Source organism: Mauremys reevesii, linkage group 24 (assembly GCF_016161935.1).
Source record: "Mauremys reevesii isolate NIE-2019 linkage group 24, ASM1616193v1, whole genome shotgun sequence".
Taxonomy (NCBI): Eukaryota; Metazoa; Chordata; order Testudines; family Geoemydidae; genus Mauremys; species Mauremys reevesii.
In genome coordinates, this window is record NC_052646.1 from 20,663,455 (window position 1) to 20,677,846 (window position 14,392).

General features: G+C 68.7%; 1 protein-coding gene across 1 annotated transcript; it reads left to right on the forward strand.

The window, feature by feature from the left end:
* Nucleotides 1–1,558: 1,558 nt before the first annotated feature.
* On the forward strand, nucleotides 1,559–10,620 carry LOC120390376. The gene is made up of 6 exons (XM_039513005.1): nucleotides 1,559–1,630; nucleotides 2,326–2,469; nucleotides 4,942–5,085; nucleotides 5,440–5,574; nucleotides 7,514–7,666; nucleotides 7,964–10,620. Exons 2-6 carry the CDS (start codon nucleotides 2,466–2,468, stop codon nucleotides 9,490–9,492), a joined length of 1,965 nt encoding a protein of 654 aa, XP_039368939.1. The 5' UTR covers nucleotides 1,559–1,630; nucleotides 2,326–2,465; the 3' UTR covers nucleotides 9,493–10,620.
* The last annotated feature ends 3,772 nt before the right edge of the window (nucleotides 10,621–14,392 follow it).

Below are 14,392 nucleotides of genomic sequence, written 5' to 3' on the forward strand. Positions count from 1 at the left end.
CTCAGGTCCATTCAGCACCTGGTCTCAGGTGGGGTCTGTGCAGCACCTGACACAGCAGTGGGGGGGGTCCCCAAACTTTTGATATGGTTGAGGGAGGCGAGGAGAAGGGACGAGAAATCCTCCCCCAGCATTGACAGGTGTGTGGGCCTGTGCGGGATAATCCTGACCCTGGGGGTGGTGGGTGTTGGGCTGCAGGGGAAGGACCCCAGCCCGGGCCGAGGACTGGCCACGTGTTAGCGACTCCCCCTCCTCAGCTGGGTTTCCAAGCTCTTGGGCGGGGAGAGGGGGGGGGCTTTCGGGGCCTCAACGGGAGCTGAGCTGGGGGGGGTGAGAGAGCCCAGCTCTGGGAGGATCCCAAAGCACTTGGGAAACGCTCATGGCAAAAATCCTCTGGGAATTGGGGCCGTGCGGCTCGGCTCACCCATTATGCAGGTGGGGAAACTGAGGCACGGGACAGCATCCCTGAAAGACTGAGAGCCGCACCAGCCATGACGGGGAGCCGTAGATAGAACCCAGGAGTCCTGGCTCCTGCCCCCACCCAGAGCTGAGGATAGAACTTAGCCCATTCCCTCCCCCTGAGCCAGCCAGACCCACGCCCTGGGGCCGGATCCGGGTCAGCGCCCCCTGGTGGGGAAAGGCCCCGTGCCCCATTCCCTGCGCAGCCCGGGAGCTCTTGGGAGAACTTCCCCTCCCCCCTCAGCCGGCTCGGAGGCTTTGGGGTGGCCACACCCCAGGAACAGGCTGGCCCGGATCCCAGATAAACACCCCAGCGTCGCCTCTCGCCCCCTCCGGGGAGGTGAAACTGGTACAAATCGCCCAGAGAGGAGGAGCCGAACTAGCAACAACAGACCCACGTCATTCCCAGCCCCTGTCCCGGACTCCTGGGTTCTCTCCCCAGCTCTGGGAGGGGAGTGGGGGATAGTGGTTGGGGCTGGGAGCCAGGACTCCTGGGTTCTCTCCGCAGCTCTGGGAGGGGAGTGGGGGCTGGTGGTTAGAGCAGGGGGGGCTGGGAGCCAGGACTCCTGGGTTCTCTCCCCAGCTCGGGGAGGGGAGTGGGGGCTGGTGGTTAGAGCCGGGGGGGCTGGGAGCCAGGACTCCTGGGTTCTCTCCCCAGCTCTGGGAGGGGAGTGGGGGCTGGTGGTTAGAGCAGGGGGCTCGGAGCCAGGACTCCTGGGTTCTCTCCCCAGCTCTGGGAGGGAGTGGGGTCTAGTGGTTAGAGCAGGGGGGCAGCCGGGACTCCTGGGTTCTCTCCCCAGCTCTGGGAGGGGGTGGGGTCTAGTGGTTAGAGCAGGGGTGGCTGGGAGCCAGGACTCCTGGGTTCTCTCCCCAGCTCTGGGAGGGGAGTGGGGGCTGGTGGTTAGAGCAGGGGGGGCTGGGAGCCAGGACTCCTGGGTTCTCTCCGCAGCTCTGGGAGGGGAGTGGTGTCTAGTGGTTAGAGTGGGGCGGGGGAGGGGGGCTGGTGGCCCGGACTCCTGGGTTCCTGGCTCTGATGTCCTTGTCTATCTCCCCCCAGCCTCCTGCCTGCAGTGCAAGTCCTGCCAGGGGGAGTTCGGCTGCTCGGCGGAGACAGACGTGACCTGCAGCGAGGGCGAATCCAGCTGCCGGACAGCGGTGCGAACCGCCGCCGTGTGTGAGTCCCTGGGGGGGCGGCCTTCCCCGGGGGGCCGGGGGGGGCCGGGACCGGCCCGTGGGCGCTGGGGAGGGGGGGTTGCAGCAGATAGAACATGGGCTGTGATTGTATCACAGCCTAAGTCCGAGGGGGGTGGGGGTGCGGGGGGCACTGGGGGGCACTGGGGGGCAGGGAGCAGGCGGGATGGGGGCACTGGGGTGGGGGTGCAGGAGGCACTGGGGGCACTGGGGGCAGGGAGCAGGCGGGATGGGGGCACTGGGGGCATGCAAGGCGGGGGGCACTGGGGCTGCCGGGGGCATGCAGGGGGCTGCGGGACACGTAGGGTGCGGGGTCATTGGGGGCACACAGGTTGGGGGCAGGGACCAGGCAAGGCGGGGGCACTGGGGGCAGGGACATGCAAAGGGATGTGGGGGCATATAGACCAGGTAAAATCTGGGGGCCATGATCTGGAGGAACTGCCCCTTGCCCCATAGGAACGGTGTCTCAGGGGAGGTTTCAGGCGGGGGTGCCCGTTGGGGATCCCGGGGAGGGTGTCTGGCTGGTCTCTCCTGGGGTTGGACCCTGGCTCGGAGCCAGGCAGGTTTTGGGGGTGTCCCGGCGGGGGCAATGGGCGGGTTGGGGCGGGAGGGACAGGGGCTGCCCGGGGTCTGTGAAGGGGCCCGGGCAGGTTCTCACCAGTGTCCCCCTCCCCGCAGCCTTCCTGCGCTTCCAGACCGTGTCCAAGGGCTGCGCCCGCCGCTCGCGGCCCGACGAGGCGCTGGCTCTGAGCTCGCACCTGCTGGCGCTGACCTACCGCGCCCGGCACTGCCAGGGGGACCGCTGCAACGCCTAGAGCATGGGTGAGCCCCTAGAGCCCCCAGAGCCCCCAGCGCCCCGAACCCCGCCCTGCACTAGGGTCCCCCAGCGCAACGAACCCCCAGCGCCCGGCACTGCCAGGGGACCGCTGCAACGCCGAGAGCCTGGGTGAGCCCCTAGAGCCCCCAGCGCCCCGAACCCCGCCCCCTGCACCCCCCAGCGCCCGGCACTGCCAGGGGGACCGCTGCAACGCCGAGAGCCTGGGTGAGCCCCTAGAGCCCCCAGCGCCCTGAACCCCGCCCCTGCCCCCAGCGCCCGGCACTGCCAGGGGACCGCTGCAACGCCGAGAGCCTGGGTGAGCCCCAGAGCCCCCAGCGCCCCAGCGCCCTGAACCCCGCCCCTGCACCCCAGGGTCCCCAGCGCCCTGCACCCCAGGCGCCCCGAACCCCGCCCCTGCACCCCAGCGCCCGGCACTGCCAGGGGACCGCTGCAACGCCGAGAGCCTGGGTGAGCCCCAGTGCCCCCAGCGCCCTGCACCCCGCCCCTGCACCCCCAGCGCCCGGCACTGCCAGGGGACCGCTGCAACGCCGAGCCTGGGTGAGCCCCCAGAGCCCCCAGCGCCCTGAACCCCGCCCTGCACCCCCAGCGCCCTGAACCCCTGCACCCCAGCGCCCGGCACTGCCAGGGGACCGCTGCAACGCCGAGAGCCTGGGTGAGCCCCTAGAGCCCCTGAGCCCCGAACCCCGCCCCTGCACCCCCAGCGCCCTGAACCCCGCCCTGCACCCCCAGGGTCCCCAGCGCCCTGCACCCCCCAGCGCCCGGCAGTGCCAGGGAGACCGCTGCAACGCCGAGAGCCTGGGTGAGCCCCCCTAGAGCCCCCCCAGCGCCCCGAACCCCGCCCCTGCACCCCCAGCGCCCTGCACCCCAGCGCCCGGCACTGCCAGGGGACCGCTGCAACGCCGAGCCTGGGTGAGCCCCTAGAGCCCCAGCGCCCCGAACCCCGCCCCTGCACCCCCAGCGCCCTGAACCCCCAGCGCCCGGCACTGCCAGGGGACCGCTGCAACGCCGAGAGCCTGGGTGAGCCCCTAGAGCCCCCAGCGCCCCGAACCCCGCCCCTGCACCCCAGCGCCCGAACCCCCAGCGCCCGGCACTGCCAGGGGACCGCTGCAACGCCGAGCCTGGGTGAGCCCCAGAGCCCCCAGCGCCCCCGCCCCTGCACCCCAGCGCCCTGAACCCCGCCCCTGCACCCCAGAGCCCCAGCGCCCTGAACCCCGCCCCTGCACCCCCAGTGCCGAACCCCGCCCCTGCACCCCCAGAGCCCCCAGCGCCCCGAACCCCGCCCCTGCACCCCCAGTGCCCTGACCCCGCCCCTGCACCCCCAGTGCCCCCAGCGCCCTGAACCCCGCCCCTGCACCCCCAGTGCCCGAACCCCGCCCTGCACCCCCAGAGCCCCCAGCGCCGAACCCCGCCCCTGCACCCCAGAGCCCCCAGCGCCCCGAACCCCGCCCCTGCACCCCAGTGCCCTGAACCCCGCCCCTGCACCCCCAGTGCCCCCAGCGCCCGAACCCCGCCCCTGCACCCCCAGTGCCCCGAACCCCGCCCCTGCACCCCAGAGCCCCCAGCGCCCCGAACCCCGCCCCTGCACCCCCAGTGCCCCCAGCGCCCCGAACCCCGCCCCTGCACCCCCAGCGCCCCGAACCCCCAGCGCCCGGCACTGCCACGGGGACCGCTGCAACGCCGAGAGCCTGGGTGAGCCCCCCCCCCGCGCCCTGCTCTCCGACCCCTGAACCTCCCGCCCTCCCTGCACCCCAGTGCCCCGAGCACCCTGCACCCCACCCATCCCCCCCGGCACCCAACCCTGCCCCCCCATCCCTGCCCTCCTGCCTGCAGCCCCACCACCCAGGGGCGGCTCTAGGCACCAGCGCGCCAAGCAGGCGCTTGGGGCGGCCGTTTCCCGGGGGGGCGGCATTTGGCTCCGGTGGAGCTCCCGCCGGCATGACTGCGGCAGGTCCGCTCGTCCCGGGCTCCGGTGGACCTGCCGCAGGCACGTCGGCAGGAGCTCAACCGGAGCCGCGGGAAGAGGGGACCCGCCGCGGGACCGGGGAAGGGCAGCGCAGTGCTCCGCGCTGCTTGGGGCAGCGTGATCTCTAGAGCCGCCCCTGCCACCACCTGGCCCCCAGCGCCCTCACCCTGCATCCCCGTGTCCCCCCACCTGTGGCCCCACCCTGCATCCCCGTGCCCCTCCCGCCTGCAGCCCCGCACCCCAGAGCCTCCGTCCCACCCTGCACCCCCAGTGTCCCCCCCTGCGCTACCCACCGCCCATCTGCAGCCTGCCTCCCCAGTGCCCCCCACCAGTCCTGAGTGCCCTGCCCCCACCCACCTGCACCCCTGCCCCCCAGTGCCCCAACCTGTCCTGCCCCACCCAGCACATCCCCCCCGAATCCCCAGTGCCCGTCAACTCCCACCCTGCCCCCACGGGAGCGTTGTCTCCCCACTGACCCCTCCTCTCCCTACAGCCCCTGAGCCGACCACCCCCAACCAGCTGAGCTGCCACGCCTGCACCTCGCAGGGCGCCTGGTGCCCCCCCTCCGCCCGCACCCAGCTGGGGTGCACCGGGACCCAGAACCAGTGCCTGGACCTGGACATCACCGGCACCCTGGGTGAGGGGGCAAAGAGGGGGATGGGAGGGAGGGAGGCTGCGGGGGAGCGATGGGGAATGATGGGGAGGGGAGAACGGGAGGTTCTGGGGGTGGGGGAGAGAGAGGCAGGGGAGGGGAGAACCGGAGTGCTGGGGTGGGGAGAAAGGCGGAGGAGGGGGTAGGAGTGGGAGGGGAGAACTGGAGGTGCTGGGGGTGGGGAGAGAAAGGCGGAGGAGGGGTAGGTGGGGAGGGGAGAACTGGAGGTGCTGGGGGTGGGGGAGAAAGGCGGGGGGAGGGGTAGGTGGGGGAGGGGAGAACCGGAGTGCTGGGGGGGTACGAACATCCCTGACAGCTCTTCCCCCCCCCACCCCCCAGGGGAGTTCACCAACCTGAAGCTGAAGGGCTGCGCCAGCCTCCCGCGCTGCCAGGACGGGCTGGGCTTCCACGCCGGCTCCCGCGCCATCCACGCCCGCTGCTGCGACACGCCCCTCTGCAACCACCTGGACACCGGTACCCGCCGGGGGGGCTGAGCCGGGGGGCAGGGAGGAGGCGGGACACCAGGGTAGATGGGCCCAGGGGGCTGATCGGGCAGGGGCAGAGGAGGCGGGACACCAGGGTAGATGGGCCCAGGGGCTGATCGGGGCAGGGGCAGAGAGGAGGCAGGACACCAGGGTAGATGGGCCCAGGGGCTGATCGGGGGCAGAGAGGAGGCAGGACACCAGGGTAGATGGACCCAGGGGCTGATCGGGGGGGGGCAGAGAGGAGGCGGGACACCAGGGTAGATGGGCCCAGGGGGCTGATCGGTGGGGGGGGACAGAGAGGAGGCAGGACACCAGGGTAGATGGGCCCAGGGGGCTGATCGGGGCAGGGGCAGAGAGGAGGCGGGACACCAGGGTAGATGGGCCCAGGGGGCTGATCGGGGCAGTGGGCAGAGGAGGCAGGACACCAGGGTAGATGGGCCCAGGGGGCTGCTCGGGGCAGGGGGCAGAGAGGAGGCGGGACACCAGGGTAGATGGGCCCAGGGGGCTGATCGGGGCAGGGGGCAGAGAGGAGGCAGGACACCAGGGTAGATGGGCCCAGGGGGCTGATCGGGGGCAGAGAGGAGGCGGGATACCAGGGTAGATGCGTCCAGGGGCTGATCGGGGTGGGGGCAGAGAGGAGGCAGGACACCAGGGTAGATGGGCCCAGGGGCTGATGGGGCGCAGGAGGAGGCGGGACACCAGGGTAGATGGGCCCAGGGGCTGATCGGGGGCAGAGAGGAGGCAGGACACCAGGGTAGATGGACCCGGGGGCTGATCGGGGGGGGGGAGAGTGGAGGCGGGATAACCGGGTAGATGGGCCCAGGGGCTGATCGGCGGGGGGACAGAGAGGAGGCAGGACACCAGGGTAGATGTGCCCAGGGGCTGATCGGGGCAGGGGCAGAGAGGAGGCGGGACACCAGGGTAGATGGGCCCAGGGGGCTGATCGGGGCAGTGGGCAGAGAGGAGGCAGGACACCAGGGTAGATGGGCCCAGGGGGCTGATAGGGGTTGGGGGGGCAGAGAGGAGGCGGGACACCAGGGTAGATGGGCCCAGGGGGCTGATCGGGGCAGGGGGCAGACAGGAGGCAGGACACCAGGGTAGATGCGTCCAGGGGCTGATCGGGGTGGGGGCAGAGAGGAGGCAGGACACCAGGGTAGATGGGCCCAGGGGCTGATCAGGGTGGGGGCAGAGAGGAGGCAGGACACCAGGGTAGATGCGTCCAGGGGCTGATCGGGGTGGGGGCAGAGAGGAGGCAGGACACCAGGGTAGATGGGCCCAGGGGGCTGATCGGGGCAGGGAGGAGGCGGGACACCAGGGTAGATGGGCCCAGGGGGCTGATCGGGGGGGGGCAGAGAGGAGGCAGGACACCAGGGTAGATGGGCCCATGGGGCTGATTGGGGCAGGGGGCTGCGCGGAGGCGGGACACCAGGGTAGATGGGCCCATGGGGCTGATCGGGGTGTGGGGGGCAGAGAGGAGGCAGGACACCAGGGTAGATGGGCCCATGGGGCTGATCGGGGTGTGGGGGGCAGAGAGGAGGCAGGACACCAGGGTAGATGGGCCCAGGGGGCTGATCGGGGCAGGTGGCAGAGAGGAGGCAGGACACCAGGGTAGATGGGCCCAGGGGCTGATCGGGGCAGGTGGCAGAGAGGAGGCAGGACACCAGGGTAGATGGGCCCAGGGGGCTGATCGGGGGGGGGGGGGCAGAGAGGAGGCAGGACACCAGGGTAGATGGGCCCAGGGGGCTGATCGGGGCAGGGGGCAGAGAGGAGGCGGGACACCAGGGTAGATGGGCCCAGGGGGCTGATCGGTGGGGGTCGGGGGGCAGAGAGGAGGCAGGACACCAGGGTAGATGGGCCAGTTGGGCTGATCATGGGGGAGGGGTTGGGGGTATCAGACCGAGAGGCTCATGGATCCCCCCCTCCCCCAGATTTCCACCTGGAGGCCGAGCCGCACAACGGGCTGCAGTGCTACAGCTGCGTGGACGAGGACGGAGTCGGCTGCACCAGCAACTCCAGCGCCACCGTGCCCTGCATGGGGCACCACAACATGTGCCTGGAGGGAATCGGCCGCACCCGCACCGGTGAGCCGCACGCGGGGCCTCTCCCCTCCGGGGGGCGCCGGCTCCCACCCGGCCCCCGGGCTGGGGCTGGCTGGCTCTGGGGGGCAGGGAACGGGACATGGGCCCTTTCTCTGCTAGGGGGCTCCGGCTCCCACCTGGCCCCCCCGGGGCGGGGCTGGCTGGCTCTGGGGGGCAGGGAACGGGACATGGGCCCTTTCTCTCCTAGGGGGCTCCGGCTCCCACCTGGCCCCCCCGGGGGCGGGGAGGGGGGGCTGGCTGGCTCTGGGGAATCCTGACCCTTTGCCCTCCTGCCTGCAGGTGGCGCCGATTCCGTCCTGGTGACCTTCAAGGGCTGCGCCACCCCGGCCATGTGCCAGAGCTCGCTGCTGGCGCTGGTGCAGGAGCTGGACGACGCCCAGGTCTATTGCTGCACCGGGAGCCTCTGCAACACCCGCATCATGGACGGGCATGTGGCCGAGGGGCGGCCCAGCCACCCCTCCCCCGCCGGCCCCTCCCCCAGCCGCGCCCCCACCCCCAAGCCAGACTGCATCCTGGAGGAAGACGAGGAGGACGACGTGATCCCCGTTGTCGGGGGCCACCCTCCACTGGCAGGGAGCCACGGCGACCGGGAGCCGAAGACCACCGAGGAGGGAGGGGCCTTTGTCGCCGGGAACCACGCTACAGGCGGCCAGGGCGTCACCCCGCGCCCCGGCCACGTGGCAACAGGCGGCCACGGGAGCGCCTCTGCCGAAGACCGTGACAACGCCGGCTCCAGGGACAACGCCTTCAGTGCGGGCGGGGTCTTTTCCGAGAGCAACGCCTCGCGGCCGACGGGCATCCCTCACCCCGATCCCGTGGCTACAGGCGGCCCCGCTACCATCGTCCTGGACGAAAGCAGCCGCTCGGAGCCCGACACCCCCAAGACACCGGAGAACACCCGGGAGATTCCAGCTGGCGCCGGCCTGGCCCACACAGAGGATGAGGAAGAGGAGTGCGAGGAAGAAACCAGTCACTCTGCCCGGGACCACATTACCGGTGAGGCCTTTGTCTCCGCCGGCAGCATGGTGAGCCCTGGCGATGGGGTCCTTGCCGAAGGAGCTGGCCACGGCGCTACCGATTCACCATCTCTCTTTGCCGTGGGCGGTTCCGGCCCTGAAAGCAGCAGCGGGTCAAGCAGAGAGAGCTTCGTGGCCGAGGGCAGCGCCACCGTGGCCCCTGGCGGCTCCGCCGCGGCCTCCGGTGTGGCCCGCAGCACCAACGGCCCGCCTCCCGGCTCCCCCGGCAGCCGGATCGACAGCATAGTCCACATCCCCTCTCTCTCCACCAGGCAGAATGAGAGCTTCTTCTCTGAGGACAAGGAGGGAGGCTCCAGCCAGCCCGGCGCCTCCCCAACCAGCCCCACCGGCACCATCCTGGCCGCCAGAGGAGCCGGAGCCGGCTCCCAGCGGGGGAAGAATAAGACCCTCTGCACCAAGCGCCCGGGAGTGGCTCCGGTCGGGCACGGCCTGTCCTCCCAAGATGTGCCAGCACGGGCCCATCCCGGTGCCCTGGAGATGGCCGCCAAGCCGGAGGGCTCGTTGGAGCGCACCGAGGGCGACCGGGACTGGCCAACCATCTCCTTCCCCATCACTGTGGAAACACCCAACAGCTCCCTGCGAGGTCACCTTGGCAACGCCAGCGCCCCGGGGCTGGACCCAGGGGAGGGGCTTGTGAAGAACACCAGTGGCTGGCTGTACACCAACACCGCGGGGAAGCCGCACCCACCCTACCCCAGCGGAGCCTTTGGCCTCGGCAGCAGCTTTGGCCTCGTCACCCTCACGCTCCTGCTCGCGATACTGCTACATTGAGCCCTGCGCGGAACCCAGGAGTCCGGGCTCCCAGCCCCGCTGCTCTAACCCACTAGACCCTGCTGCTCCCTGCCCAGAACCAGGGAGAGAACCCAGGCGTCCTGGCATCAGTTCCAGCCAAGCGCTGCTCTAGCACCGAGAGCCTGCCGCCGAGCGGAAGGAAAGCCCTGGCCGGTATCGGAGCAGGACACCTGGGTTCTTTGCGTTTGCCTGAGGGTGCATCTGTGAAGGTGACACCACCGCCCCCTGCTGGCTGGAATCGAAACTGCTCCCCCCGTGTGTCATAGACCCCATAGTGCTAGTGGCAGAGGGAGATTTCCCTTATAGACCAGGGGGCTGGGAGCTCCCGTAGTGGCTGCTGCTCTGAGGGGCCCTATCCACTCTATAGGGAGATACGTATAGATTATCTAGCGCTGTAGACTGGCCTGTAATAGATCCATTAACCCTTGAGATGCTGGAGGGTTTGGGGTATTCCTTTGCCTGTTCAAGGCCTGGATTGGAAGAGGGAGTGCGACACAACACAACACAACACAGCACTGCCAGACCGCGCATCCATATGGCCACACGGGCAGACAACATACAAATGCACACACACCCCTGCTCCAATACACAAAACCACACACACGCACTATCCAAACACACACACCTCGCAGACACATACACACAGGTACACACAAGGCAGGCAGCCCACACCCATGCACACACGCACACCCACACACGCACGTGCACACACACACACGAGTTTATTTTGCTATCGATGCAGCCTGCTAGGGCGTAAATATTTATTCAAGAGGAACTTTACCCTGTCAGTCAACAGCCCCTGGGGAGGGAGGGGGAGGGGGTCTCTCCCGTTTGCCCCCTGCCCCTTAGAGCCCCATGTTGGGGGGGGGAAGGGGGGACACGGGCTCATCCCTCAGCTGGCTGGCTGCCAGTGGGGCCAGTTTCTGCCCTGGGGGGACGGATTACCCACCGCCCCCCCCCAGCATCGCCCCAGCCAGTTTAACGACCCCCCCTCTGAGCTGATGTTTAATTTATTGTCCATTGGTGCAGGGACGGGACCGGAGCCCTGCTCTGCCCCCCCCACCGGCGCCCCCTGCCTGCAGGACGCCCAATAAAGAGTTTCCCTTCCTACGCGTCCGCTGCCTTCGACTGACAGAGCCTGGGATGGGGCGAGGGCGGGTCCGTCCCTACCCCCCCCCCCGCTCGGACACATCCCCCCCTCCCCCCTTTCCTCGGCCCTGGGGCCCCCTTGTGCCCCCCAGCTCCACTGACGCCACCAGAGAGGGGTCCCTGGCCCTGGGCCGAGCCCCCTGCGCTCTCGGACTCTGGCCCGGTAGGCGCCCTGGGCCGTGGCAGGTCAGTTGCTAGGAGATTAGTGTCGCTGGCTGAGTTTCGGGGGGTTGGGTGGTTTGGGGGTTCCCATGGGGCCCTGGACACCCCCCACTCCCCCCAGGCTGGCAGATTGTGTGGCAAGAGCCGCCCCGCAAGCATCCCAAGGCCTTGTGGGAGGGGTTGCTGAAGGGTTCCTGGAAAGGCACAAGTGGGGGCTGTTGAGCGAACCCAGGAGTCCTGGCCCCCAGCCAACCCCTGATTTGATCCACTGCACCCCCTCCCCTCCCAGAGCTGGGGAGAGAACCCAGGAGTCCTGGCTCCCAGCCCCCCCCCCCCCACACACACTGGATCCCTATAGCTTGGCACAGGGAGCAGGGATGTGAGTCGCTGGGGCCAGGAGAATTCCTGGGAGAGGCTGGGGGGGGGGGGCTGGGTTCCCCGTGGGGGGCAGCACGTGAGCAATGTGGTGAGGGGGGCAGATGTCACATCAGGAATTCCCGGTGATTCAGTCTGACCTGGGTTTCGGGGAGGGGAGGGGCCTCTTGTAGGTGAGACGTCAGCCCTGTAGGGGAGAGAACCCAGGAGTCCTGACTCCCAACCTCGCCTCTCTAACACCAGCCCCCACTCCCCTCCCAGAGCTGGGAGAGGTCCCAGGAGTCCTGGCTCCCAGCCCCCCTGCTCTAACCACTAGACACCACTGCCCTCCCCAGGCCAGAGATAGAACCCAGGAGTCCTGGTTCCCAGCCTCACCTCCCCCCCGCTCTAACCACTAGACCCCACTTCCCCTCCAGACTATTTGCGTTATGAGGTCACTGGCTGACCCATCGCTTAGCTCACCCCGTGCTGGGCGCTTCCTTCTCCTTTCTTGTTAGAGCCACGTCTCCATGATGCACACGGGCCTGGTGCCCTGGCGGGTGGAAATGGGGCAGGACGGTTGGGGGGGGGCTCTCCCTTCCCCTTTGCTTCCCACATCAAGGGCCTGGCAACTGGGGGGCCTGATGGGCCCAGCTTGTGGGCAGAGCCCCAGACTGGGCTTCAGGACACCTGGGTCCTTGTCTCAGCTTGGCCGCAAACTCCCGCTGTGACCGGGAGCACAGGGCGGTAGGCCCCCTGCCTCAGTTTCCCCAGTTGTAGAACAGGGGAGAATGAACCTCTTTAGGCTGGCAGCTCCTGGAGGCGGGAGCTGCTTTCGCCATGTGTCCCGGCAGCCCCCGGCAGGATGGGGCCCCGATCTCGGAGGGGGGGTGTCCGTGGGGCACCTGGCACGACAGGGTCCGATCTCGGGTGGGGATCTGTGCTGGGGTTTAGCCAGCCCAGCCACATCTCTCAGCTTTCTCAGCCCCACCCCCTCACCCTGGCATCTGGCCTCCCACCAACCTGTCTAGCCCGGGGGTGGCACCGAAGCATTGAACTCAAAGGCCCGAGCGACATGGCGGAGAAAACCACTCGGGGTTAAAGACTCGGCAGCTCTCAGCTCTGCTGGGGGAGAAGCCGGGGGGGGGGAGCTCCCCTGGCCAGAGAACCAGGCCCCGGCGAGCCAGGCTGGGCCCGTGGGGCAGTGCAATGGGGCAGCCAGACCGGGGGGTAAAGTCCTGTCCTTGGCCGGTCATTAACCCCCCCCCCCCGCCCCCAGCCACATTGGGCAAGCGACAAGCAACCACCCACCCTGGCAGTGTCCCAGTGGGGGGAGGAGGGGGCAAGTGGGGCTGGGGGGGGAATCTGTGGGGGGATGGGAAGGGATGGAATCGGGGTGCGGGGGCAGGAGCGTCACTAGTTTTGTCCAGCTCAGGAAGGGGAAGTGGTTTGTGAATCTTTTCGTCCAGTTTCCGTTCCCGAGTTGTGCTGAGCAGAGCCAGACATTTTTGCTTCATAAAACAAGTTGGGGGGGGTCTGTGTGCGTCAACCAGGGTGTGTGTGTGTGAGAGAGAGAGAGAGATGGTGTGTGTGTGTGCGTGTGAGAACCAGGGTGTGTGTGTGTGTGCACAAGAACTGAGATGTGTGTTTGTGTTGGTGTATGCAAGACCCTGGAGAGTGTGTGTATGAGCTGGAGAGTGTGTGTGTGTGTGTGTGTGTGTGTGTAGAACCGGTGTGTGTCTGGATGTGTGATTTTGAACAATCCCTCGCTCCACCCCAGTGGGCGGGAGGGCGTCTGGGCCCGGTGCTGAATTTCTTCCACGTGTTCTGCTCAAATCAGCCAGCCAGGGATGACTGTGAACACGGCCATGTGTCACACACACGCCACACACCCCTCCCACACACCGACACACACACACACTCCAAGGCCAGGCGGTACCTTGTGACCATCCAGCCTGACCTGCTACCACAGGCCAGAGAAAGCCCCCACTCCCCTCCCAGAGCCAGGGAGAGAACCCAGGAGTCCTGGCTCCCAGCCCCCCCTGCTCTAACCACCAGCCCCCACTCCCCTCCCAGAGCCAGGGAGAGAACCCAGGAGTCCTGGCTCCCAGCCTCCCCTGCTCTAACCACCAGCCCCCCACTCCCCTCCCAGAGCCAGGGAGAGAACCCAGGAGTCCTGGCTCCCAGCCCCCCCTGCTCTAACCACCAGCCCCCACTCCCCTCCCAGAGCCAGGGAGAGAACCCAGGAGTCCTGGCTCCCAGCCCCCCCTGCTCTAACCACCAGCCCCCCCTCCCCGCCCAGAGCTAGGGAGAGAACCCAGGAGTCCGGGCACCCCGCCCCCTGCTCTAACCACCAGCCCCCACTCCCCTCCCATAGCTAGGGAGAGAACCCAGGAGTCCTGGCTCCCAGCCCCCCCTGCTCTAACCACCAGCCCCCACTCCCCTCCCAGAGCTAGGGAGAGAACCCAGGAGTCCTGGCTCCCCTCCCCACCCCAACCACTAGACCCCACTTCCCTTGCCGATGGGGAGAGAACCCAGGTGTCCTGGGTCCCAGTCCCCTCATTCAAACCACTCATATTCTGGTGCTGTAACAGGGGGCCCATCACGCCAGGATTCTGCACCCCATAAAGGTCCATGGGGTGCCCCAGCTGGGCCAGGGCTGTGTTCTGGGAGGGGGGGATCCTCCTTCCGCTGTGCTCTGGCCCCATGGGGGGAGCATGGCTAGAGAGCCTGGGACCTTTGGCTCCGCAGCGCAGCAGTAGTAGAGCTGTTATCCTCCCCTGGCATTGGCCATGAGGGGTGACATGACGCAGGGTCACCCGCCTCCCCCCCATAACCCTATATCCTGCTTCCCTCCAGGAGCTCCCCTCCCCCACGCCCCTGTGGATAGGGACCCCCCAGGCAGCCCCCCGAGCTGTTTCCCCCACTGCCCACCCAAGGGAACAACCCCCCAGCCCCCCTGCTGTTTATCCACCCCCGACCCATGACATGCCACTGCTCTAACCCACCTCTCCAGATAGCCCCAGGTAACCCCCAGCCCCGTGGGGACCCCAGCCCCTGCTGTTTATCCCCAGATACCCCCAACCCACCTCTCTGAAGAGCCCCCAGGTAACCCCCAGCCCCCGTGGGGACCCCCAGCCCCCCCTGCTGTTTATCCCCCAGATACCCCCCCTCTAACCCACCTCTCCGGAGAGCCCCCCCAGGTAACCCCCAG